The following is a 27,250-nucleotide window of genomic DNA, read 5'->3' on the forward strand; positions in this document are numbered from 1 at the left end:
TACTGAGATCCAGCAGAACCAAGAGCTGAGCTGCCTTGCACCACAGGTGTTAACGGAGTTTGCAATTCAAATCTAACAAAGTTAATTGCTTAATAAAACAAAAAACATTAAGTCTCTTCAAAGGACTATAATAGAATGCAGAGTTTCCACAACACAACATTTGCAGGATACAATCTAAAATTGAGCTAAAATATTGTGACCCATTCTGAAGGAAAAAGTTGGCAGTACCAACCCCAAGATGACTCACTCAAATGCTTAAAGTATCACACAAGAACTTTTTTTTTTTTTTAAGATTTTATTTGTTTGATACAGTGTGTGCAAGGGAGCACTGGGTGGGGCTGGATGTGGAGAGCAGAGGGAGCGGGAAAAGCCGAAGCAGAATTCCCCACTGAGCAGGGAGCCCAACATTAGGGTTTGATCCCAGGACACTAGGATCATAACCTGACGTGAAGGCAGACACCCGACTGACTAAGCCACCCAGGTGCCCATCACAGAAGGACTTTAAAGCAGTTCTTGAAACTGTCCAATTTCTCATAAAGGAAAATATGCTTAAAAACCAGAGAAAAGGTAGGAAATACCAACAGAGAGATAGAAAATATAAAAGAATCAAATGGAACTTTTAGAACTTTGTGAAAATTATATCTGAAATTAAAAATTCATTGAATGAGCTAAAAAGCAGAAGAGATGACAAAAAACAGAACCAATGAACTTGGAATTAGAGCAATAGAACTTACTTTGTAGAAAGAAGAGGGAGGGGATAAGTTTTAGTAAAATAAGCAGTCTCAGGAACCTGTGTAACAGTATCAAAATGTCTAACATATATGTAATTGGAGAACCAGAAGGAGAGAGTAGAGAGAATAAGGTAGAAAATATATTTAAAAAAATAATGTTCAAAAACTTTACAAATTTGAGGATTGCTATAAATTCAAAAAGTTCAGCAAGCCCCAGACAGGATAAATGCACAGAAAACATACATAAGCACTTCGTAGTCAACCTGTCAAAGAGAAATAATAAGGAGTTCTTGAAAGCTGCCAGTTAAAAATGAAACATTACATACACAGAGACAACAATCAAATGAGTGTGGACTGTTCATCAGAAATCATGGACCAGAAGAGAAAACTATAAAGTGCTCAAAGGAACAAAACCTGCCAACCTTGAGTTTTGTATGTGGTGAAAATATCTTTCAAGAAGGAAGGTGAGACAACATTTTCAGATAAAAGGAAACTTAGAATTTATTGCCAAGAGGCCTGCAGGGAAACAATACAAGGGAAACTTGAATATTTAGAATTATTGAAGAATATTGCAAATGCTAAATACCTAGGTAAATATAACAGGCTATTTTTTATATTTTTTTAAATGTACATGACTATTTAAAGATTATAGCATTGCCTTTGTGGTGTTTATAGTATACGTAGACATATATGGAAACTATAATGTTAAAGGTGACTGGGTGTGGGGTGGCTGACTGGATAAATATACTTTTACAGTTACATTCTTTGTTGTGAGAATCTGTCATGTGCATTGTAGGATGTTTGGCAGCATCTTTGGCACCACCAGATGCCAATAGAATTCTCCTCCCCCCACCTGTGGTTGTCTCCACACATTGACAAAAGTTACCTCCATGCAAAATCACCCCTGGTTGAGAACCACTATCCTAGAGCAATCACTTTTTTTTAAAATGGGAAGAGCCATAATTTAAAATTTAATACAAATATTAAAATGCAATTCTAAAAAATTAAATAATCTAAGAGTACTGGTGGGAAAGAAAAAAACAACAATAAAAACAAAAGGGACAAACAAAATAAATGTTAGGAATACCCAGAATATTTATAAATTAAACAAAATACTTGTAATAACCTAGGAGTCAGAAATGAAATCATAAAGAAGATTAGAAAATATTTTGATCTGAATGATAATAAAAATGCAACATAAAGTATGTGGAATACAGCTAAAGCAATGTTTAAAGAGAAACTTACAGCTTTAAAATGCTTAGATTAAAAAAAAGGAGAAAAGGTTTAAAATCACCAACTTAAGCTATGGAGAAAAAAGAGCAAAGTAACTGGAAGGAATGAAATAATAAAAAGAGTATAAATCAATGAAATACTTAGAACTCATAAGTTTAGCAAGGTTGATCAATATTAATATACCAAAACTAATTGTATTGGCAGCAAGCAATCTGAAAATGAATAAAATAGTTGGGAATAAATTTAACAAAAGAAGTACAGATTCTTTACACTGAAAAACACAAAACATTCCAGAGAGAAGTTAAAGGGTCTCTAAATAAATGGAGAGATAGACCATGTTTGTGGATTAGAAGACAGTATGGTTAAGATCACTAGTGGGCTGACTTACATAGCGGACCACAAAGTAAATATTTTAGGCTTTGTGAGTCATGCAGTCTCTGTTACAACTACATCACTCTGCTGTTGTAGCATGAAAACAGTGATAGATAACACATCAGTGAATTGGTAGTGCTAGGTTCCAATAAAACTTTACTTACAAAAATGGGCAGTAGGCTGGATTTGTCTTGTAGACTATTGTTTGCTGACCTCTCAGTAAGAAAATTGTCTCTGGGGCACCTGGGTGGCCCAGTCAATTAAGCATCTGCCTTCAGCTCAAGTCATGTTGCCAGCGTTCTGGGATCAAGCACCATGTCTCACTCTTTGCGCAATGGGAGCCTGTTTCTCCCTCTCCATCCCTCTGCTGCTCCCCCCTGCTTGTGCTCTCTTTCTCTGTCAAATAAACAAGTAAAAATTTTTTTAAAAGATGACCATTGCCTCCAAATTGATATATAGATTCAATGAAAAGCCTATCAATTTCAATAGTTCTTTTATCTTGGGGTTGGTACTGACAGAACTATCCTAAAATGTATATGGATTTGCAGAGTTACTACAATAGCCAAACACCTTTAAGAAAATAAACGGTTTATTTTCCTTGATTTTATTTATTTATTTATTCTTAAAGATTTTATGTATTTATTTGACAGACAGAGATCACAAGTAGGCAGAGAGGCAGGCAGAGAGAGAGGAAGGGGACCAGGCTCCCTGCCTAGCAGAGAGCCTGATGCGGGGCTCCATCCCACGACCCTGGGACCATGACCTGAACCGAAGGCAGAGGCTTTAACCCACTGAGCTACCCAGGCGCCCCTTTTCCTTGATTTTTTTTTTAAGGATTTTATTTATTTATTTGTCAGAGAGAGAGCGAGAGCAAGCACATGCAGACAGAGTGACAGAGACAGAGAGAGAAGCAGGCTCCCTGCTGAGCAAGGAGCCTGATGTGGGACTCATCCCAGGACGCTGGGATCATGACCTGAGCGGAAGGTAGCCGCTTAACCATCTGAGCCACCCAGGCATCCCAACCTTTTCCTTGATTTTAAAACTTAATATAAAGCTACATTAATCAAGAGAATGTGGTATGGTGTAAGGAAGACCGACCTATACATGGATGAAATAAGAGCTAAAACTATAAAACTTCTTGAAGACAGCATAGGAGAAAACTTTTATGACCTTGGATTAGGCAAAGATTTTTTAGATAAACACCAAAAGTGACTGAAAGCAGATTAGTGATTTCCTAGTTTGGGATGTGGAGGGGAAGATATAAATTGTAAAAAATACACATGGGATTTTGTGGGAGATGATTGAAATGTTTGTTATCTTGATTGTGGTGGTAGTTTCATGGGTGTATACAACTATCAAGACTCACAAAACCACGCATTCTAACTGGATCTAGTTTATTTTTCATACAAATAATCTCAAAGTTGATTAAAAAGAGAAAAAACTTAATGTAAGGTTTAAGTAGCTGATTAGAAACAAAATTAATGATCTGAAATATAGATCTGAAGTAATTGCTCAGAGTACAGAGCAGAGAAACAAGAAAGTTGGGGAAAATGATTGAGAAGTTAGATACATGCATGGATGATAAAGAGAAAAGATCCAGCATTTACTAAATGGGAGTTCAGGAGGAAGATAATAGAGAAAAAGGAAGAGAGGCACTATTCAAATGGGTAATGGTCGAGAGTTCTCCAGAATCAATGAAAGTCACAAGCTCTTAAAGTGTCCTGGCAAACACCATGCAAGACAATAAAAAAGAATCTTTACTAATGTGTTATAGTACAGCTATAAATAGTAAGGCAAAGGGAATATCACAAAATTAGAGAGGAAAGACAAATTATACAAATGGTGTAATAAAATGAAAATAGAAAAAAAGAGTAGGCTAGAACTAAACATCTACGCTTGATAAAAGCTCTTATCAGAAATGCGGTTGAAGGGAATTTACATAATCTGATAAGTGCTATCTAATAAATCTGATAAAGCTACCCCAAAATAAAAACATACAAAGAGCAAATCTTTTATTATTCCTTTTAAGTTCAAGAGTGAGACAAGATGCCCACCAGCCACTACTCCTTGCTTGTTCAGTAAGACAAGAAGGGAAAATAAAAGGTATAAGGATTGGAATGAAAGAAGCAAGACTGTCATTGTTGCTTATATGCTTGTGTACACAGGAAGCTGAAAGAGTCTTGCGATCATAATAAGCATTTCTCCCCATCAACCACAACTTTGAAAACATGTAACTAAAATGCAACAAAAATAAAAGGTTTCTAGGAATATACTAAAGAAGAGATATGCAAGGCTTTTATTGAGAGAATTATACAACTTTATTGAAAAAATTAAGAAAGCTTTAAAAAGGTGAGAGACACTATGCTCATGGACAAGGAGATTGAATATTTTAAAGATGTAATTGTCTTCAAATGAATCCGTAGGGTCAGTGTAGTCTTATTAAAACTGCAATGGTTTTTAACATGAAATTTCATAAAAGCCGCACAGAGGAGCAGAGAACTCAGAGGAGCCCAGGTAGTCTTGGAGAGAGGGGGAAAAAGGGAGGAAGAGACTTAGCCTACTAAATATCAAGTCTATTCTAAAAGCTATGGGACTTACTGCAAATACACCAGTGGGACAGAATAGAGAGCCCTCTAGGTATGTAAACTTAATATATGCCAGAAAGTGGTGTTGCAGGTCGTGGACGATCATACCATTTTCCAGAGTAGGAAATCAGTAAGTAATGCCTAATCTTGGAAAATCAAGAAGTAACAATGTAATCGTATTATTTAGAAATTTGGAGGTAAACTCCAGAGTTAAAGCTAAAAGAGTTGAAAATGATTGCCTCTGGGGAAAGGGGGAATTATGAGATGGAGGTGAGCAGGAAACAGGTAAATTCCTTTTATTAAATAATAAATCTTTTAAAAACTGTCTTTAAAATTGCTAAAGAGAATAACTGAAAAGTGAAAATGGTTTAATTTAAAAATATATTGTATCATGTAAAAGGGTTTTTTAAAAAAAAAAAATCTCTTTCTCTACAGTATATTGAACATCCTTCAATTTTATCTTCTTGGTGCTACAACTCATGGCCAGTATGTTAGGCCAGCTCTGATTTATCGGAATATATCAAAATTTGCATATACAACTTTTTACAGTCTTCAAGTGTTTTTTTTTTAAATATTTGAAATAAGTTGTCATTGGATAACTTTATATTGTATACTTTTAGTACTTAGTGTAGTGAGTTAGAAATGAGTTCATTGATTCCTGTGTATAACTTTTTTTTAAGTATTAAGTCATTATTGTCTTAAGAAAGATATTACTGGTCTTTCTACATTTTCCTTTTTTTAAATTTTATTTATTTATTTTTTAAAAAAGATTTTATTTATTTATTTGACAGAGATCACAAGTAGGCAGAGAGACAGGCAGAGAGAGAGGAAGGGAAGCAGGCTCCCCGCTGAGCAGGGAGCCGGATGCGGGGCTCCATTATAGGACTCTGGGATCATGACCTGAGCTGAAGGCAGAGGCTTTAACCCATTGAGCCATCCAGGCGCCCCTCCTTTTTTTAAATAATAGAAAAGAACAAGAGATTTGATGTACATAGTAGCTCTGCTCTCATCTGTTCTGGTTAAGCATTATCTAGAGTATTACAGTCTTCCTGTTACTATACTGAAGAGTACCAAAAATAAATAAAATAAATGGTGCCCAAAAAGGATGAATGGGATGATGTCAGCTAATAGGATGCCATGTGAAATAGGAACATGCTTTGAAATCATAGTAAAAACAGTAGAGGAAGTGACAGGAGCCTCATTTTGCTCAATAAAAGGAAGCACTTTCTAGGAATGGAGGATCCCTAGCATAGCAGGAAGCTGATTCTGAAGAATAGAACTCCTTCAAGTACAGGTTAGGTATCCTTATATTAAATTCCTGAGAGATGGCTTCTTCGTTGTGTGGAAGTTGATTTCTAAGATCCTTTAAAATTTTCAGATTATTTTGTGACATTGAGATACTTGCTTAGCTTTGAAGTATTTTGTGTTTTTCAGACCAGTGAATGGAGGTTAAGCTATGTCAATAAGGAATTTGCTGTCTGCCCTTCTTACCCACCAATTGTCATAGTTCCCAAATCCATCGATGATGAAGCTCTTCGAAAGGTAGCTGCATTTCGACATGGAGGACGCTTCCCAGTACTCAGCTATTACCATAAAAAAAATGGAATGGTAAGTGTATGGTACTGCTCCTTGATCCACTGAAAGCCTTAGTTTGCAGATCTTTTCTTAGAAATACTCCCTTTTCTGTGTACGTGTTCATAGATGTGATTAGTCTCTCCTGTTAGGACTTCCTTCTTTTAAACTTTAGGGAATCGGGAGTAGTATGTTTTGTGATTAGGATATGATTTTGAATTTTGTTCATGATGCTGCTCAAAATTAGAAAGGCCAAATAGGTTTATCTTCAGGACTCAGTACAAAGGGAACTAGTGTTCATTTGACACTTAAAATAATGCTGTTAGATAGAAAAATAAATTTCTCCAACTAGAACAGTGGTAGGATACTTTAATTATATTTATTTAATTATCTGTGCTAAATTTCCCTATAAGAGGTAAGTTGAGTGGACATTTTTATTTTCCCAAAAGGGAGAAGAGTGACACATGTTATTGTTACAACTTTAGTAAATACAGGAGTCAGTAATTGAATACGCAAGCACTTGCTGTATGTATGTGTATGTTTCCTAAATATTTTCTTTTTCTTTTTTTTTTTTTTTTTTTTTTGAGAGAGAGAGTGCACAAGGATGGGGATAGAGTAGAGCAGGTGGAGAGAGAATCCTAAGCAAGAGCATGGAGCCCAATATGGGGCCCACGATCCTAAGATCATGACCTGAGCCGAAATCAAGAGTTGGATGCCTAACCAACTGAGCCATGCAGCCGCTCCCTAAATATTTTCTAAATCTGTTTCTGTTCTCTTCTTTTCTCTCAGTCAGTAACTCTGTTTCTCATTTTGAAGCCAATAGTAAATTAGTGGATAAGTTATAGTCATATTCCATTTCCCTTTTTTCCCTGGATAATAAATCAAGTATGGATATTTAGGATAAAAAGATTGCTAAAAATTTGCTGCTTTGACATCAGGTCATCTATCCTGTTTGCTCAGTAGTATTTCTGTTAATCAGGGTTCATTACAAAGCATTTTAAAAACTGATATTAAGTGTACTATGTGTCCATTTACATGGTTAGCTGGGAGTTAGCTGTCAACATCTGGGAGTTAGCTGTTGTCATCTTCTGGATGATCTTTCTTCATCATGTTAAATTTCAAGGTAGCTAAGATAACAGCACGTATTATGGGGTAAAGTGGAAATAATTAAACCATTCACCAGGGAAGAGACCTGTATAATACTGATTTCTTGAGAAAAGTTTCAAAATCAGACCTTTTATAATATATAGTTAATGGTCTTTGGAAACATCTAAGTCTATAAATACTGAAAAGGATGAAAGAGGGCCAACGGAGAATAAATACTAGACAAACAGTTTTTAAGATATAAAAATGATTCCCACAGGACGAATAGCGCATAAACTTTTTAAATCTTACCATGGGTGCCTTTTCTCTCTATAATTCTTTTTTTAAAAGAAGACAGACGCTTAACCAACTGAGCCCAGGCGTCCCTGTAGTTCTTGATAAAACCTGCCACCCTATTTATGTAGTTGAAACAAAAGTTTGCCAGCACATAGGCTATTATTCTTCTATTACAAGGCCTTGTCCAGTAAACACTTTGCTGACTAAATGAATTGTAATATTTGATCTCTTTAGTAATTATACTGTATTATGTGGAATTATTTTTGTAGTAGTAAGAAAAACTGTTAAAGTGCAGGGCTTATTTTTGTTTTATAGTTTTTAACTATTGTAAATATATATAAATATTTCTTTGCTTCAGGATCAAATTCATCTTCAAAGAGTCACACAGTTTTTGAGATAACTCTTCGTCTAGCTAATTCATTTCTGTTTTCAGAAACTTTCAAAGCAGCTACTCTTCAATTTTAAACTGCATTGTGCTTCTAGGTAATCATGCGAAGTGGTCAGCCACTCACTGGCACAAATGGGAGAAGGTGCAAAGAAGATGAAAAGCTGATAAATGCTACCCTCAGGGCAGGAAAACGAGGCTACATCATTGACACCCGCTCTTTAAATGTCGCTCAGCAAGCTAGAGCCAAAGGTGGCGGCTTTGAACAAGAAGCTCATTATCCCCAGTGGAGGCGGATTCATAAGTCTATTGAGAGGTAAAAGACTCTAAAGACTGTAATGGACTCTTTTTCGAAGTGCATTAGAGTGAGCAGTTAGCTGTTAAAAGATCACAGGTTCTCGAAGGAACCTACCCATTAACCTAAAGTCAGAAATCGGCAGGATATTCTGTCATGTTTTGTGAGATAAGCAGGAAACTTAATCTTGGGTGCCCCAAAGTGACTTTTAGTCAAATAGCATGCTTTCTCTAAGTGAAACTCTGCAAGGTCTGTTCCTCTACTTGTAGATCACTGGTCACCACACTTACTGATCCAGATATGCTACAGATAAGTATAGTTTTCTAAGTCAGAAGACTAGAGACTTCTCTCCCCCACATCCTATTTCCTCTAGCTATATCTCTTGTTTATGCTTACAGCTAGAGGTTTATAAGGGCTTCTAGATGGGTGGTTGGGGTTGGAGCTAATAAAACAAGGGATCTGAGCTAGCCTTGACCATCCCTGCGGAAGGTACCGGTGTCTAGTGTTGGACCTGTGGGAACAGGATTGCGGATGTCAGTGGTGTGGCCTCGTGACTTGTCACAAAATGCAGTGTTCTGGCCCGCTCTCTAGGCAGATAATTCAGCTGTATGAACTGGTTTAATCTGTTCATCTGAGGAATGATTTACCATGACAGGCATGTTAAGCTTCTTTGCAACCATTTTAAATAATAGTTTTTCAGTGTTTAATTATCAAATTACTGTATAACAAGGTGAATATTTTTGTACTGTTTTGAGCTACTTTCCTTCTTGGATATATTGAAGGTTGGGGTTTTGGCTTGGTTTCTCCTTCATCATTGTATTTTCCATTTTCTTTTTACCTTTTTCTTATTTTTTAAAGGTATCACATTCTTCAGGAGAGCTTAATCAAACTTGTAGAAGCTTGTAATGACCAAACACATAACATGGACCGATGGCTAGGTAGATTGGAGGCTTCGAACTGGCTGACTCACATCAAAGAGATTCTTACAACTGCTTGTCTAGCAGCTCAGTGTATCGACAGGTAAAGTGTATTTCAGTGTTCTGGAATGGGACACATACTACTAACTAGACTTTGCTTTTATCCAGACTATGTTTATATATTGTGTTAAAGTTTGCGCCTAGTCTATACCTTATGTTCAAATCACTGTATAAATTACTACATATGATAGTCATTACCATTCAGTTATCGATGAAATATGTACATAGAGTCTGGTATTTAATTGACAATTAATGAACCACATACATCACACATCTTCAATAACACAGGTGTTTTTTTCAAGTACTAAAGGAACTATTTTTTTTTCTATAAAATCCTTGAATTGTGGACCTACCAATTTTCCTTTTCTTAAACCATGCTCAGAGGGCAAAACCGGTCGTCTTACTTTGGAAATATCAGTGAAAAGAAACATGTAATTCTGTTACACAGTAAAATGATTCTTTCTAATTTCTCAGGTATCTTATTAACAAACGACTTGATATGTGTAGTTACATTAGGATCTCAAGTTGCGCATACCTGAGGGCAGTGATGTGAAGTATGTGAAGTGATTTTAGTTTATTCACTCAGTTGAAGGTTGCTAATCCTTGAGACTTGAGGTAGAAGACTTGAACACACAGGCAAAAGGATTGGTGTAAGTTGTTGCAGAAGCTTAGAATGCCCTTTTTAAGAAGGGGATTCCTCTGAAACAATAGGTAGGTATAAGTATCACTACCACATAGTTGCGTGGCACTTTTCCTTGAGACTATAATTTGTTTTATGGATGTTTCCAAATTAAGGAAGTATGTATGTAATGTTTTTATGGTTAGTGAGAAATTGATCATAGAACAGGTTGCTTAAGATTATGTGATGAGTTAGTGACAAAACCAGTAATGGGTAGAGATTCTTGGTGTTGGGATGACAATGATGATATGTTAGTATTGAAGGGTTTTGTTTCTTTATAACCTAAGTTAAAAAGATTTCCCCTTGCATGGTGAATACGGAGCCTTCTGTTTTCTTATGAACTGTGAATGATAATGAACACTTGTCATGATGTTGTCTGAATTTGCAGCCATACTAATGGGATGCTGTAGGTCCAGGCAAGGTGAAGAACAGGATTTAGCTCCAGCTTTGTTTAGATTCAGCTGGTCACCAGAAACAAATAGGGACTTCCACATTCTTGCACAACTTGAAGGTTTTGGTTTATTTTGCCATGGTTTGGGTTCCCTTTTCTGATATATACTGGTTTATTATTTATATCTCCATAAAAATGTGCCTTTGTAATCAACCGCTCAAAATGTAAAAATAGACATTAAATTAATTGAATTAAATGGAAAATGTGCCACAGATAAGTAAGATGTATCGATTGAATGTATACATCAGAAGTCTTAAATATTTGTTCCTATCCTTCTACCTTGTCATGAGATTTCATCCTAAGAATGAGGTTGTTAACCTAACCATAGGTGAATGGCAGGGAGTCTTATTTTCAAATTAAGAACTCTCAGATAATTTCACAGAAGACAAAAAGCTAAGTATTGTATAACAAAATTTAGCAATGACCTAAATAATTCTTCAGACATTTAAGCCAATTTTAGTTGATCACCTAATAAAATATTATATAACCGTTAATACAGTACAGTATATAACGTTAATACGTTATACGTTATACGAAGTATAAAGTTAATACTTCTAAAGGTGATGTGGAGGCATGGGAAGATGTTTATAATAAAAGAGGAAATCATAAAAAATTATCTTTTGTTATAGCTACATAAAGGATATAAGTACATAGGAAGAGAATTAATAGTAAGTAGTCCCCAAACTTGAAATTCTTATGAGAAAGTGGTGAGGTTATTCTCCTTTTTCTTGAAATATCCTTCAGTGTCATTTCTATATGAGAGTTGGAAGAAGAGGAGGGGAGATGTACTTAATTTAGTTTTTGGTATTTCTTTCATAGTCTTTAGAATAATGGGGTCCCAGACTCCTCCTAAGTATCATGGTATAGTAATATCATTGCCACTGACTTTCTAGATTGACAGTTTTATGCCATTTTTTAAAAATGTTTCTTCTTGTTTTCATGTTTTTGAAAGTGTGGTTCAGGTCTTATTTCCTAGTTCTGTTACATTACAGTTTATGAATGCATCCTTAATAGTCAGCTAATGGTGAAAAGATAGAATCAAGGTCAGAGAGATACAGAAAAATAACTTTTAAGTCTATGTTTCTAGGTTTGATGAGAAGCGCTTTAATCAGCTATTAAGGCAGAAAAAATAAGCACCTATTATGTGTGATAAAAGACTGCTTTTGGATTTTGTTAAAGGAGAAAAAATTCAACTAAAATGTTTTGTGAAGGTTGTTACAACTTAAAAAGGATCTTGCCATGTGAAATATGAAGCCCATAGTTTTTCTTTCCTAAGAGAAGCTCTCTTCATGTGCCTTATTTCAGCTCTAAATCCTACTGGACAGAGCAGAATGCATGAGTTTGAAATACTGTACTCAATAAATGTTTGTTATTAACAGAGCTGATTGACCATATTGAGAGTATCCCATTTGTACTCTGGATTTTCCTATCAGGGAAGGGGCATCCATATTGATTCATGGAACAGAAGGAACTGATTCCACACTTCAGGTTACCTCCCTGGCCCAGATCATCTTGGAACCCAGAAGCAGGACCATCCGTGGTTTTGAGGCCCTGATAGAAAGAGAGTGGCTGCAGGTAAGAAAAGCTGCTCGGTGTGCATAGGAACTGCTAATAATTGATGTGATCCCAGTTTGCAGGAGTGGAAAGAATGTATGAAATTTTGATTGATTAAAATGCTTAACTGTTATGTTTAACTGTCTTTTTCACAGTAAACATTTATAATCTTTACTGCCTCTCAACTTTTGTGCCTCTCTTTGCTTATTTTGCTCATTTGGCATTTCATTCCCTTAACAAACTCTCACTAATTGTACTTTGTTACCTACAGGGGAAATAACAAAGAGTGTAAAATAGTGTAGAGATAAAAAAACATGAACAAAGCAGGAAGAGGGCATGAGGACTTGTATTATAAGGCACATGCTCTAGAACTTTCTGCCTTTTGCTTGTCTGGCTCCACCCTATTCTCTTGCCCCACCAGGTGACATCCTCCTGCTTTATTTAAGATACAGCTAAATGTCGCTGCACTTACGAAGTCTTTTTGGGACCTTAACCTTCTTCACAGCTAAAGATCAATCCATTGTCTTCATGCCTTGTTCCCTAAATGAGACCGAAATAAAGTGACTCCTTTGAGGTCGGGGAACCATGCCTGATGGTTTCTCTTTTACCCCTAGGATATAACGCAGTGCCATTACATAATGCTGAATGACAACTGAAAAAAGGCCTTGAAAAATAGATTGAAATCCTGCAAGTCAGGGGTTGACTTACAAAATGTATATACACTGTGTAACTTAGTAAATAGTTGTGATTAAGAACAAATGTTTAGATAGATCTTAAAGGTAGAATTATCTCTGGAGAAAAATCATCTCTGGCCCTTCTAGTAAAAATTCAGATTTATTATATGTTAATGCTATTATGTATACCATGTCTGTCTACCCTGCTTGACAACTAACCTATATCTCTGTTCAAGTCTATCCCAAATACTTTGTAAAAATCTATAGCTTCAGCAATATTCCTCATGATGCAGAGCAAATGAATAAATGAATGTGATTTACTTATATATTACCATTTTGATGGGTATCAGAATACCATTAGCCACTGGTAAATGTTCATGACATTTTCTTTGTCAGATAAGGTAGCATAAGGACTCAAAGGAAAGCAAGTGTGTGAAATACCTAGAAGGGTGTGATTTGGGGTAAGGTCAGTAACCAGGTTCTGGGTGGACCAGAGAGCCAAATGGTCTTAAATTTCCTTTAGTCAGTAGAGGGCAGACTCTTCCAGTTCCTTTGGAGAGAAGAGGGCAACTAGGAACAATTTTATCTCTAATATAAAAGTATTATAAAGATCTTTTCATGACAATAACTTTTGTCCATATGTAATTAAAACAAGAGTGACCTTACAAAGTTGGTGTGTAAGAGCCCCATATTTATTTCCATTCAGTAGTGACACTTACGTAGCTTACAATAATCTGCAACACTTTGGAGAGATAAAAGGTGGTAGCTGTCTTTTGTTTGGTATCTAAAGACCTTATATTCTTTGACTTCGCTACAAATTAGAGACCTAGACAATTTTATAGAGTTCACCAAGGATAATTGCAGATTTTATGGTTATGCCTCAACTGCATGGCCTTGTTAAATATTTGGAAGTCCTGTTGTTTTCTCCAGTTGCTGAAAATTGTTTTAAACCAAGAAATCATTAAACAGCAACCATCCAGATTATATGATATTCCATCTAATAAGAGTTTTGTTGCAGTTGTTTGAAATAATGTTAATAGAATGTGCTATAATGTGCTCTCACTAGGCTATGACTGTCACATTTCCATTTTCTCTGTCTTAGGCTGGCCACCCGTTCCAACAGCGCTGTGCACAGTCAGCCTATTGTAATAGTAAGCAGAAGTGGGAGTCACCTGTATTTCTTCTCTTCTTGGACTGTGTGTGGCAGATACTTCGTCAGTTTCCTTGCTCTTTTGAATTTAATGAGAATTTCCTCATCATGCTTTTTGAGCACGCATATGCCTCGCAGTTTGGAACATTTCTGGGCAACAATGAAAGTGAAAGGTGGGTACACTGCTTACATGGGATGGGGACCATTCTGCTTGTGGTTGTTTTGGTTATTTCCTGAAAGAGACCAGAATTTGGTCCTACATTGATGTTATTTATAAGATGGAAGAGGTTACAGTTAGTATAAATTAAATTACATGAAGTGTGTTCTTACTAGGAGCCTGTCCAGTGCTAGGTGAGAACATGCCTTAGACTTTGTTCTGTTAGATTAAAATTAGTCCATACACTGATTTAAAAGCTTTGCGTAACCTGGGTAACCATTTTAAATGTTAATTTCCTTATAAAAGATCACGGTAATTTTACATCTGGAAGAAGCCTTAAAATGTATAATCCAACTTCACCTTCCATTCAGTTTTATAGATTGGGAGGGGAATATCCAGAAAGTTAACTGACTTGACCAGGGACACACAGCCAGTTGGTCACCAGTAGTAGGGCTATAATACAGGTTTTCCTGCTCCTGCTTCAGACTTTGTCTGTTACACCTGGAAACTGTCCTCGGGCCCAGAGTGACAGTCTCCTTGACTCACAGTCCAGACAGGTCAAGTTTATAGGTTTATTTAGAAGATTCCTATTAGAATGATCTTAAAGGTGCTTAACTGGTAATCTCAATTGGGTATAGTCAAAAGGTTTCCTCTTCTCTTTTTTCCTTTCTCATTCTAGCTAAAGGACAGTTTTGTTGGTCTTTTCAGAGAACCAGCTTTGGTTTCACTGATGCTCTCTGTTGTCTTGTTTTCTATTTCATCTACCTACTCTCTCCTCTTATTTTTTTCCTTATTTCGGCTAGCACTGGTTTAATTTGCCCTTCTTTTTCCAGTTCCTTAAGATATAAAGTTACTGATTTAAAAGTTGTTAATGTGAGATCTTTGTTCCCTTTTTTTAAAGATTATATTTATTATTTGAGAGAGAGAAACAGTTGAGTGGGAGAGAGATAGTGAGTGAGAGAGAGCACAAGCTGGGGTGGGGCGGGGGGGGGGGGTGTTGAGGGCCAGTGGGAGAGGGAGAAGCAGACATCCAGCTGAGGAGGGAGCCTATGCAGGGCTTGATCCCGGGACCCTGGGATCATGACCTCATCCGAAGGCAGATGCTTAATTGACTGAGCCATCCAGGCGCCCCATCTTTGTTCTTTTTTAATGTAGATTTTTACTGCTATAGATTTCCATCTGAATCCCCATATGTTGTATTAGGATATTGTGTTTTCATTTTCATTCATCTGTGTTTTTTCTTCTGTTATTGATTTCTGACTGTGTGCTGTACTGTCGTAGTTGGCGAAGATACTTGTATGACTTCAGTCTTTTAAAACTTATTGAGGTTTGTTTTGTGGCCTAACCTATTATCTATCCTGAAGAATGTTTCATATACACCTGAGAAGAATGTGTACTGTGATCTCATTGAGCAGAGTGTTCTATATTTGTCTTACATTTTGTTCAAGTCCTGTATTTCTTTATTGGTCTTTTGTCTAGTTCAGTACATTCTCAGAAGTGGGATATTGTAGTCCTCAACTATATTGTAGAATTGTCTGTTTCTCTGTTTCATTATGTGGGGTTTTGTTTTCTGTATTTTGTGGCTCTGGTGCAAGATACATATATGTTTATAATTATTATATCTTCTTGATCGATCGACTCTTTTTCCACTTTAAAATATCCTTCTTTGTCTCTTCTAAGAGTTTTTGTCCTAAAGTTTATTTCATCTGATGTAATATATCCATTCCAACTTTCTCTTGGTTACTATTTGTATTTTTCATCCTTTTATTTTCAATCTGTTTGCATCTTTGAATCAAAGTGAATGTTTTGTAGATAGTATATAGTTGGATCATGTTTTTTAGTCCATTCTGCCAACCTCTGCATTTCAATTGGAGAGCTTACTTCATTTATATTTAAAGTGATAACTGAAAAGGAATGGCTTATTTCTGCCAGTTTGAGATGTTATTTGTCTTATGCCTCTTTTGTTCTTCATCTCCTCCATTACTTGCCTTCCTTTATGTTTGATATTTTATAGTGTACTGTCATGATTCCCTTCTTATTTTGTGTGTATTAATTTTTTTTACTAGTTACCAGGTGGATTTCAACTACTATCCCAAATTTATAACGATCTACTTTGAATACAAATTCAGCTCCAGTGGCATACAAAACTTCGCTCTTCCATAGCTCCACTCCCCAATATGTTGTTATCACAAATTACATTCCTACATATAATTATATTCTTATTTGCCCATTGACATGAGTTGATTATTATTTTTATCTGTTTGTCTTTTAAATTACGTGGGAAATAAAAAGAGGACTTAAAGTCAAAAATTCAATAATAACTTACTATTATACCTTCATATATAGTTATCTTTTCTGAGTTATTCCTTCATACAGCTTTGAGTTACTGTCTAGTGTCTTTTCATTTTAGCTTGAAGTATTCCTTTTTGCATTTCTCCTGTAAAGCAAGTCTTCTAGCAATGAACTTCCTCAGATTTTATTTATCTGGGAATGTCTTAATTTCTCCTTCATTTTTGAAGAATAGTGGTCCTGGTTGTAGAGTTCTTGGTAGATGGTTTTGTTTTTGTTTTTTTTTTTCCTTTTAGCACTTCCGAAATGTCATTGCTGTCCCTTCTGACCTCCATAGTTTCTGATGAGAAATCTCTTGTGGAAGGATGATATAGGATCCTTCTACATGAGGAGTTGCTTCTCTCTTACTGCTTTCAAGATTCTCTCTTTCTGGCTTTTGTCAATTTGATTATAATGTGTCTCCTTATAGATCTCTTTGCCTTTATCCTTCCTGGAGCCTGTTGAACTTTTAAATGTGTAGATTCATGTTTTTTATCAAGTTTGGGGAGTTTTCAGCCCTTGATATTTTTGTGTATGTGGTTCTTTTTGTGTTCATTTTTTTCTATTGGTATTGAGGTATGATTGACAAATTGGCCATTAATTCTTTTTTTTTTAATTTATTTATTTTTATTTGCTTATTTACAGCATAACAGTGTTCATTGTTTTAGCATCACACCCAGTGCTCCATGCAGTACGTGCCCTCCCTATTACCCACCACCTGGTTCCTCAACCTCCCACCCCACCCCACCCCCTCCCGCCGCCCCTTCATAACCCTCTGGTTGTTTTTCAGAGTCCATAGTCTCTCATGGTTCATCTCCCCTTCCAGTTTCCCTCAACTCCCTCTCCTCTCCATCTCCCCATGTCCTCCATGTTATTTGTTATGCTCCACAAATAAGTGAGACCATATGATACTTGACTCTCTCTGCTTGACTTATTTCGCTCAGCATAATTTCTTCCAGTCCCGTCCATGTTGCTACAAAAGTTGGGTATTCATCCTTTCTGATGGAGGCATAATACTCCATTGTGTATATGGACCACATCTTCCTTATCCATTCATCCGTTGAAGGGCATCTTGGTTCTTTCCACAGTTTGGCGACCGTAGCCATTGCTGCAATAAACATTGGGGTACAAATGGCCCTTCTTTTCACTACATCTGTATCTTTGGGGTAAATACCCAGCAGTGCAATTGCAGGGTCATAGGGAAGCTCTATTTTTAATTTCTTCAGGAATCTCCACACTGTTCTCCAAAGTGGCTGCACTAACTTGCATTCCCACCAACAGTGTAAGAGGGTTCCCCTTTCTCCACATCCTCTCCAGCACACATTGTTTCCTGTCTTGCTAATTTTTGGCCATTAATTCTTACTTTCTCTTTTCTCTTTCTGGGATTCCCATTATGCTCTGTTGGTTCATTTTTCCTTATTCTTTTTTTTGTTCGCCTCGGAATGGGGAAATTAAGTTGAGCTGTCTTCAAATTTGCTTATTCTTGTGCCTGCTTAGATTTGTTATTGAAACCATCTAGTGAGTTTGTTTTTTTTTTTTTTTTTTAATTTCACATGTTGTACTTTTCAATTCCAGGATTTCTATTTGGTACTATTTTATAACTTTGTCTGTTTATTGATAAAGTCTAGGCTTTGAAACATCGTTCTCCTGGTTTTCTTTAGTTCTTTGTTCTTAGTTTTTTAGGGGCTTGTTTTGTTTTGTTTTTTTAGCTCTTTGAGCATATTTAAGACTGTTGATCTAAGGTCTTCATCTAGGAAAAGCAAAGTCAGTGCTTTCTTAGGGACAATTTCTATTAATTTTTTTCTAGAATAGGCCATACTTTTAGGGTTTTTTTTTTTTTGCATCATTTGCAATTTTAAATCTGGACATGTAAAATATTGTAATATTATAATGTGATTTCTCTGGAAATCAGATTCTTCCCAATCCTCGGAGTTTGTATTTATTGCTTGCCAAAAGCTGTAACTGTTTGTTTATTTAGACCTCTTCTAAACTATTTTGTAAAGTGTATTTTTCTCTCATGTGTAGTTTCTGAAGTATCTATTCTTTCAGTTTGTGTGGAGCTAGTGTTTGACAGTGATTTCTTTGAATGCCTGGAGACAAAAGAGAGAGTGGAAAAGAGGGAGGGGGAAAGTGATGGGAAAACCATTCAAGACAAAGGAAAAAAAATCCTTTTGCAGTCTTTGCAGATGGGCTTTGTGGTAGAATATTCCTTCAGTGCTTAGTCAGGCCTCATCCTTAACTTCTGGCCCTCACTGAGCCTAGGGATCAGCCAAAGTCAAAATCTTGAGATCATCTTGGGATCTTCTTGGGCCTTTTCTGAGCATATTCCCTGCCTTAGTTATGCATATGGCTTTCTCAAAGCCTCAGTATACATGGGCAACTTTGAATACACTGATTTTCCAAAAAATCTTTTTCCTTGGGCTTTTGGGGCTCTGTTGTACCCCTCATCCATAACCTTTTCCCTCAGATGGCTACAGGCTGTCCATTCACCTTATGTTTTCTAGGAATGCCCATCACTTTTCGGCCCATGGTGATTTCAAAGTTAGACATAACAAAGACAAGTGTTTCAGGTAGCCCTTGGTCAAGTTAGAAGAGAGACACAATTCTTTGTGAACGGGGACTGCTCTATTCCCTCTGGCTCCAGGAACCAGGGTCCCATACTAAGATCGTGGGCTGCCATCTTCAAGACCTCCATGAGCTAGGGAAACAGTAGGGCAAGAGCGAACAAAAATATCATTAATCTTTTTTATTGTTTTTCAAGTTCCCTTTTCCTTGATTCTTCATTTGGTTGTGTGCTGTATACTTCTACTTCCCAGAAGTCTAACAAAGTAGGTTCTAACAGTTTCTACTTGTGTTTTCAATGTTTCTCTGGAGGGATGGGCATTTGGAGCTGCCGACTCTGCCAGTTTTAGTGGCATCAGTCTTCTTCATTTTTTAAGTATAATTTTTCTGATATAGACATCTTGATCAATAGTCTTTTTTTTTTTTTTTAAGATTATTTATTTTAGAGAGAGGGTGTGTGGAGGGGAGGGGCAGAGGCAGAGGGAAAGAGAGAATCTTAAGCAGACTCACACTGAGCACAGAGCCTGCCACAGGGCTTGATCTCATGACCAGCAGATCTCCACCTAAGCTGAACCAAGAGTTAGACACTTAACCAGCTGTGTCACAAGGTGCCCTGAACATGTATACCACTGCCTTCTGGCCTCATGGTTTCTGATAAGTCAACCATTACTTTCACTAAGAGTCCCCTGTATGTAATGGGTCATTTTCCTCTTGTTGCTTTTACAATTCTCTTTTTCTTTGGCTTTTGACTCTTAGACACTGATGTGTCTCAGTGTGGACACTGAATTTATCCTACTTGGAGTTCCTTGATCGTGTAAGGTGTGTAGAATCACATTTGAGAAATTTTCAGACATTATTTTCCAAACATTTTTTCTGCCTTTTTCTCTTCTCCTTCTGGAACTTCCATGGTGCATGTTGGTATATTTGGTGGTATTCCATAGCTTTGGATATTCTTTTCAATTTTCTTCAATTTTTCTTTCTTTTCTTCAGAAATTAATAATCTTAATTCACCTATCTTCAAATTCACTAGTGCTTCTGCCAGCTTAAATCGCTGTTGAACTTCTGGTCATTTTTTTTCATTTCAGTTATACTTTAAAATCAGGAATTCTGTTTATTTCTTTTTATAACTTTTACCTCTTTACTGACATTGTCCATTTGGTATAGCATTGTTGTCCTACTTTCCTTAATTTTTCAGGCATTTTTCTTTAGCTCTTCAAACACATTTATGATAGCTAATTTAGTCTTTGTCTAGTGGGGTTACCTGGGTGGCTCAGTCAGTTCAGTATCTGCCTTCAGCTCAGGTCATGATCCCAGAGTCCTGGCATCCTGAGATCCACCCCCTCGTGGTGCTTTCTGCTTAGCAGGGAGTCTGCTTCTCCCTCTCCTTCTGCCCCTCCCCCCACTCGTGCTCACTCTCTTGCTTGGTCCCAAATAAATAAATAAAATCCTAAATAAAGTAAAGTCTTTGTCTAGTAAGTTCAATATGTTCTGCCTCTCCCAAGGGACAATTTCTTTTGACTGCTTTTTTCCTCCTGAATATTGGCCACACATTCCTATTTCTTTATGTGTGTTGTAATTTGCTTTTTTTGAAAACTGATGTTTTAGATAATATATTATGGCAATCTGGAAATTAGGTTCTCTACTTTCTGAATGATTAATTCTTACCTCCTTTGCTGAGGGGTGCCCTATATGTGTATTAGACATGACTTCAATGCTTAGGTAGTTAGTTCATAGCTCTGTTTTCACCATCAGCTTATACAGGCCCTCGATTCAGCCAGAGGAGAAAGAATTGGGGCTATCCCAAGCATTTCCTAGGCATGTGCCACCCTTTTGAATTCCCAGGAGTATGTCAGAGCTTTAAAAGCCCCTATCCCAACCCCTGCTGCCCATGGACATCTCATTCCCCAAATCTTTTATTTTTCCTAGGCTCTTATTTGCCCCAACTGGCATGGCAGCCTCAGCCAACTGTGATGTTAAATAGTTCTGGCTCATTGTTTGTTTGTTTGTTTGTTTGTTTTATCCCCTCCCTACCATTGTTTTTGACAAATATCCTGGGGAATAGGGCTTTTCCCTCTGAGAAAACTATGAGTCAAGTCAAATAACCACAACACCCTACAAAGGAGGCTTTACCAGGGAGCTGCAAGACACAATCAAATACTGACATGCTCTGAGGGTGGTATTATTTGAGGAGCTCCAAGGCTGGTTTGCCCCTCTGTTGGCAACAAGGCTGCTTGTTTCCAGTGATACTGCAGAGCTGGGGAAAGGGTGTTGGCATTGGCCAAGTTAAAATGGTCTGAACACTGTTCTTTTAGAGGTTCGTTAGTTTTTCTTGAATGAGTGTTCCTCAGATTGTCCAAGCCTTTTGTTAATTTCCAGAGTTGTGAAAGTATTTATTTTGACTGTTTTTGCCACTCTTTTCTTTACTTTTTGGAGGAGATATGTAGATATCCGTACCCTATCGTTCAAGAAGTCCCACACCTATATGCAACATTTTAAACTATGCTCTGAGAAACTTTGGGTACCCTCCTTTTTACTGTGATCAGCTCCTTCCTCATTCTCTGCAATGTACTTTCGTGGAAAATATTCAAGTCTTGAAATTAGAAGATTTGAGTTTGAATCTCCACTGTGGCACTTAACTAGCCATATGACTTCTCTGAATCTGTTTTTGCTCCTTTTACAGGCAAAACTTAATCTCTGAGACACTGGGTTACAGTGAGGATCGAATAACACATATATGAAAACCAGCATAATACTTGTCACATAATAGGCATTTAAATTCATTCATTCTTCCTTGAATTTTCTATCACCTACATAGCCACGAGCCTAGAACTTAACCACTGATGGCACTTTGATCGAGAGTCACAGTAGTACTCTGGCTGGCACTTTGATTCTTCTAAATGTGACAGCAAGTACATCATGCTCTATGTCATCTGATCCTTAAGAAAAGGAGAGATAATTGTTAACCTTTAGCAGTTGGAAGTCTGCATGTAAAATTTAACATATTAACAATTTCACTAATTCCAAGCAATTAAAAGATATTACACCAAAAAGGATTCTTGGTCAGATATGCTTTTAAAATGCTGAACAAAGCAAAATTGTACATGTCAAGGCTTTGCTGTTTTATTTTGGTTTTGGCTTATTTGTCTGTTTGTTTTTTTAAAGATTTTATTTATTTATTTGACAGAGAGTAGGCAGAGGCAGGCAGAGAGAGGGGGGGAGGCAGGCTCCCCGCTGAGCAGAGAGCCTGATGTGGGGTCAGTCCCAGGACCCTGAGCTCATGACCTGAGCCAAAGGCAGAGGATTTAACCCACTGAGCCACCCAGGCACCCCTTATTTGTTTTTTAGATTGAAAATTACGTATAGTGATGTGATAAGCACTGGGGGTTATAGGCAATTGATGAATTATTGAACAGTACATCTTAAACTAAAGATGTACTATATGTTTGCTAATTGAATCTAAATTTTAAGAAAAGATTACATACAAATAATCATCACAAAGGTAATGCTTCATGGCACTTAAATGTGTTAGAAATCTAGTATCTTATCCTGCCATTTCTTTTCTCTTTTTTTAAGAGAGAATGTGTGTGTGGGGGGGGGGGTACACACACACGGGAGCTATGGGGAGAGGCAGAGGGAGAGGAAGAGTGAGAATCTTAAGCAGGCTCTGCACTTAGCATTAGAGCCTGATGTGGATTTTGATCTCCCAACCCTGAGCTGAAATCAAAAGTCAGATGCTTAACCAGCTGAACCACCCAGGCATCCCTAATCCTGCCATTTCTTAAAACATGTTCAACTTAACCCCTGGACTATACTCTTAAGGGGGAGGAGGAGAATTGGTGGTTTACTTGGTTAAATTTGGGTAATGTGGTATAATGTAGTCCCCTCTCAAAAGTCACAAAATAATTGTTAAAGGCTTTAAGACACTCTTCAGTAAAGCAACATTTATAACTTTAATTCAGCACTTAAATAACATGTTTGACTATGGACTGCTTTTTGATGTTATGTTTACTTATATCCCCAGAACTAGCCTTTAATAAAGGGATCATGGTAGCATTTTATCTCACATTCTGATTACCATTTGGTAGATCCTATCAGTAGGGCTGATTGAGAAGGATTCTGAAGCTGTATGGGGTGGGCTCAGGTGGGAAAACTTCAGTGACTGGCTGGTGATAGGGTTGGGGGCAGGACCAAACCACTTACTGAAGGAGCAGTGGATATGGTGGTTTCCTATCCTCACCATGCCTGGTTCCTGGGGACATAGTATAGGACTTGCTATCCTAGCAATTAAATTGCAGTACTATATGGGGGGGGTTCTTTGGTTATGTGGATTCTTTTTATTGATAGCATATAAAGGATGTGCATAATGAACTAATAATCTAGTAATTCCAGAGACAAAACCAATTTTATAGCAAAATTTCAACTTGAGTAGAACCCTGTGAAAATTGAATATATTCTCTTTTTGGTTGATGTAAGGTTTACCACAAATTATCTTTCAGTTCTTGTTAAATTTTTTTTTTTTAATGTACCAGTTCACTTTCCATCCCTGTGAGTTTATTCTATGATAAAAGAGTGTTACAGAATTCCAGGTTGTTGTTTTTTTTTTAATTGTATTTATTTATTTAGGAGAGAAAGAGACAGAGTGAGAGAGAGCATAAGAGGGGAGAAGGTCAGAGGGAGAAGCAGACTCACCTTGGAGCTGGGAGTCTAATGCGGGTCTAGATTCCAGGACTCTGGGATCATGATCTGAGCCGAAGGCAGTTTGCTTAACCAGCTGAGCCACATGGGCACTCCAGGGTTATTCTTATGAAGGCTGTTCATTGTATATAAATGTAGATCGTATCTGTATTTACATCAAGATATATTCATTTTTATTCTTTGACAATCCATCTGCATTTTATATACATGTAATCTATTTGTTCTAGAAGCTAAGTCTTGAAAAAATTTTAGGATTTGAGATTTGACTCAACCTCCATTTTTAATATATCTCTAATCTTTGTTCTTTGTATTCTAGACTTTTCCAAAACAAAAAAAGTTATTTTTATATTTAGTTATTTTAAATTAAAGTACAGTGCCGGGGGGCGCCTGGGTGGCTCAGTGGGTTAAAGCCTCTGCCTTTCGCTCAGGTCATAATCCCAGGGTCCTGGGATCGAGCCCCGCATCGGGCTCTCTACTTGGCAGGGAGCCTGCTTCCTCCTCTCTCTCTCTCTGCCTGCCTCTCTCCCTACTTGTGATCTCTATCTGTCAAATAAATAAATAAAATCTTTAAAAAAAAAAAAAAAAAAAAAGTACAGTGCCGGGGTGCCTGGGTGGCTCAGTTAAGTTTCTGCCTTTGGCTCAAGTCATGATCTCAGAGTCCTGAGATCAAGCCCCATGTGAGGTTTCCTGCTTAGTGGGGGTTCTGCTTCTCCCCATGCTTGTGTTGATGCGTGCTCTTGCTCTCTATCAACTAAATAAATAAAATCTTTAAAAAATAAAACACAGTTCCAGATACAGTAAAGGAGTTGTATATAGTAACATTCTGTTCTCTGGGTTATTGTTTAACACTATGCCTAACATGACCAGATTCTGGTTTTATCCTTGTTTTGTTACTGAGAGTTACAATGCTGGTTGTATTTTCTGACAAATATTGTTATTCTACAACATTTTATTCATCTGTTAAAAGTTTTAATATACACAGAGAAGAAACTGTCCTCTGGGGAGAAGCATTTAATGATGGTTGTTACCATGTAATTGCTTTAATGGCAATTTTCTTCCTTAATCAGATGTAAGTTGAAGCTGCAGCAGAAAACGATGTCTCTGTGGTCTTGGGTCAATCGGCCTGGTGAACTGAGTAAGTTCACCAATCCTCTCTTTGAAGCCAACAATCTTGTCATCTGGCCTTCAGTTGCTCCACAGAGTCTTCAGCTATGGGAAGGTAAGCTGTGCATCTTTTGCAGACTTTTTATTGATAGTCTAGGATCCTCTCTGAACTGCCTCTGAGTACCTGCTGTTGTTGATATTTGAAGATGGTGAGTGGACCTGACCCTCAGAGCTGTGTGTGACTGCCCTTTTTTTTCTCAGTGTGGACGTGGTTTTCTCTTTCACATGTGTTATTTAGTCATACTTGTTTTGTTCAGCCCCCATTTCAGAGATAAACAGTGGTTATTTGATGGATACTGCTGTTAATATTGGACATTTTCCCTAGGTAGGAAGATACATTACTATTTTTAATTGTGACTAAAATTTACCAACTTAACCATGTTTAGGTATACAATTCATTCTTGCCAAGTATATTCCTGTTGTTACAAAACAGGCCTCCAGAACTTTTCTTCTTGCAAATTTGAAACTCTCTACTCACTAAACAACTTCCCATTGCCCCTAGTAACTACCTTTCTGCTTTCTGTGTCTATCAGTTTGACAACTCTAGATACCTCATATGAGCGAGATCATACAGTATTTGTCTTTTTGTGACTGACTTCTTTCACTTAACATAATGTCCTCAAGAGTCATCCATATTGTAGCCTGTGTCAGAATGTCTAAGGTTGAATAGTTTGCCATCATATGGGTTTACCACATTTTTTTTTTTTACCCATTCTTACACTGATGGGCACTTGGGTTGCTTCTACCTGTTGGCACACAGATGCACAAATATCTCTTCAAGACACTGCTTTTGATTTTTTGGGTTATGTACCCAGAAGTGGAATTGTTGGATCATATGATAATTCTGTTTAAGGAATTTTTGAGAAACCACCATACCATTTTCCATAATAGTTGCACCATTTTACAGTTCCACCAACAGTGCACAAGGGTTTCAAGTTCTCCACGTCCTTGACAACACTTCTTGTTTTTGGATCTTTTTCCCCCTTTGGGTATTCTCATTCTCATGGGCATTAGGGAAAGTATATGTGTAAAAAGTTTGTAGGTAGTTGGGATAGGAATAAATTTTAAGCTCCAAACAGATGGTTTCTGTTTCCTTTATTAAGTAGCCATTAGGAAAGTTTACTTTGCTAAATGCAATTGAAGCGTTAATGAACCATTTATTCTGGTAAGGTTCTATAAACATACATAATGTTATCTATGCACTGATGTACATATCTCATTGTTCATGGGAACAATAATTCATACTTAATTTTCCAGTTCATTCTAAAGAAGGTATTTAACCTACATTAATTTTTCAGACTCCTGAAATTTATCTCCATAAATACCAAAGCTTATTTTTAAAAATCTAACCAAAATCTAAAATATATTAGCCATCTATTAAACAAAGATTACAAAATGCCATTTCTTTTTATTTAATCATTTTGAAGGTAATAAGTACATCTTTATTCATCTTTGTATTTTTGAAAGATTCATTTATTTATTTAAGGAAACAGAGAGCATGAGCAGGGGGAGGGGCAGAGAAAAAGGGAGAGAGAGAATCTCAAGCAGACTCTTGTGCTGAGCCCAGCACAGCGCTTGATCCCAAGACCCCAAGATCATGATCTCAACCAAGAGTCGGAGGCTTAACCAGCTGAGCCACCCAGGCACCCCTCATCTTTGTATTAAACAGCACAAAGTCTACACACAGGGAATGCTAGCTGTTTGGTAATTGAACTGAATTGCCATAAATGTCAGTTATTATACCACGTTTTAATATGTTATGCCCACAAGGGCAATTCATATGTGGGAAACTGCCCTTTAACTGTAAAAGGGCCTCAGATTGCTTTGCTCTCTCAGTTTGAGACTGGGTCTCTGTCACTTGTCTGGATGTCAGCTCTCACTCTCATTCCTCTTGGCATAACTGTCATTAGCTGCCTTCCTTCCTCCTGGGTTTATGTTTCTAATCTTATCTGTTGAGGCATTCCCAAGAGGCGTTCCCAAGTTAGAGTTGTAAGAAAGCAGCCTCAGATAGGCTCCAGATTCTTGGAGTCTGAGCTTTAGTGCTTAGAAATTTCTGGCTGCTCAGAACTTCTCTTTGCCTACTTTCTCAGCTGTTGTAGATAGTCACCTGTGCAGGATCAGTGATCTCTTCAATGAGACCTTACAGCCAAACTTTTTGTTAAAGATTTCTGGGACAGTTTACCTAGAAGCCACTGTCATGTTTAATACGTAACATAAGAGACTAGCTACTTGGGAGAAAAGCCATAATTGGAGTTGGATGGCCCAAGGGATGATTAAACTAGTTTTTACCAAACCTCATTGAGAGT

The 27,250-nt window shown here is 37.1% G+C and overlaps 1 protein-coding gene across 1 annotated transcript in view; it reads left to right on the forward strand.

The window, feature by feature from the left end:
• Positions 1-27,250, forward strand: part of MTMR9 (myotubularin related protein 9) — a 56,627-nt gene that overhangs the window by 19,822 nt on the left and 9,555 nt on the right. The window contains exons 4-9 of the mRNA XM_045998029.1: positions 6,356-6,529; positions 8,357-8,574; positions 9,412-9,573; positions 12,094-12,235; positions 13,991-14,211; positions 24,848-24,999. Coding sequence (XP_045853985.1) covers positions 6,356-6,529; positions 8,357-8,574; positions 9,412-9,573; positions 12,094-12,235; positions 13,991-14,211; positions 24,848-24,999 — 1,069 coding nt within the window. The remainder of the gene's footprint in view (positions 1-6,355; positions 6,530-8,356; positions 8,575-9,411; positions 9,574-12,093; positions 12,236-13,990; positions 14,212-24,847; positions 25,000-27,250) is intronic.

Source organism: Meles meles, chromosome 2 (assembly GCF_922984935.1).
Source record: "Meles meles chromosome 2, mMelMel3.1 paternal haplotype, whole genome shotgun sequence".
Classification (NCBI taxonomy): domain Eukaryota; kingdom Metazoa; phylum Chordata; class Mammalia; order Carnivora; family Mustelidae; genus Meles; species Meles meles.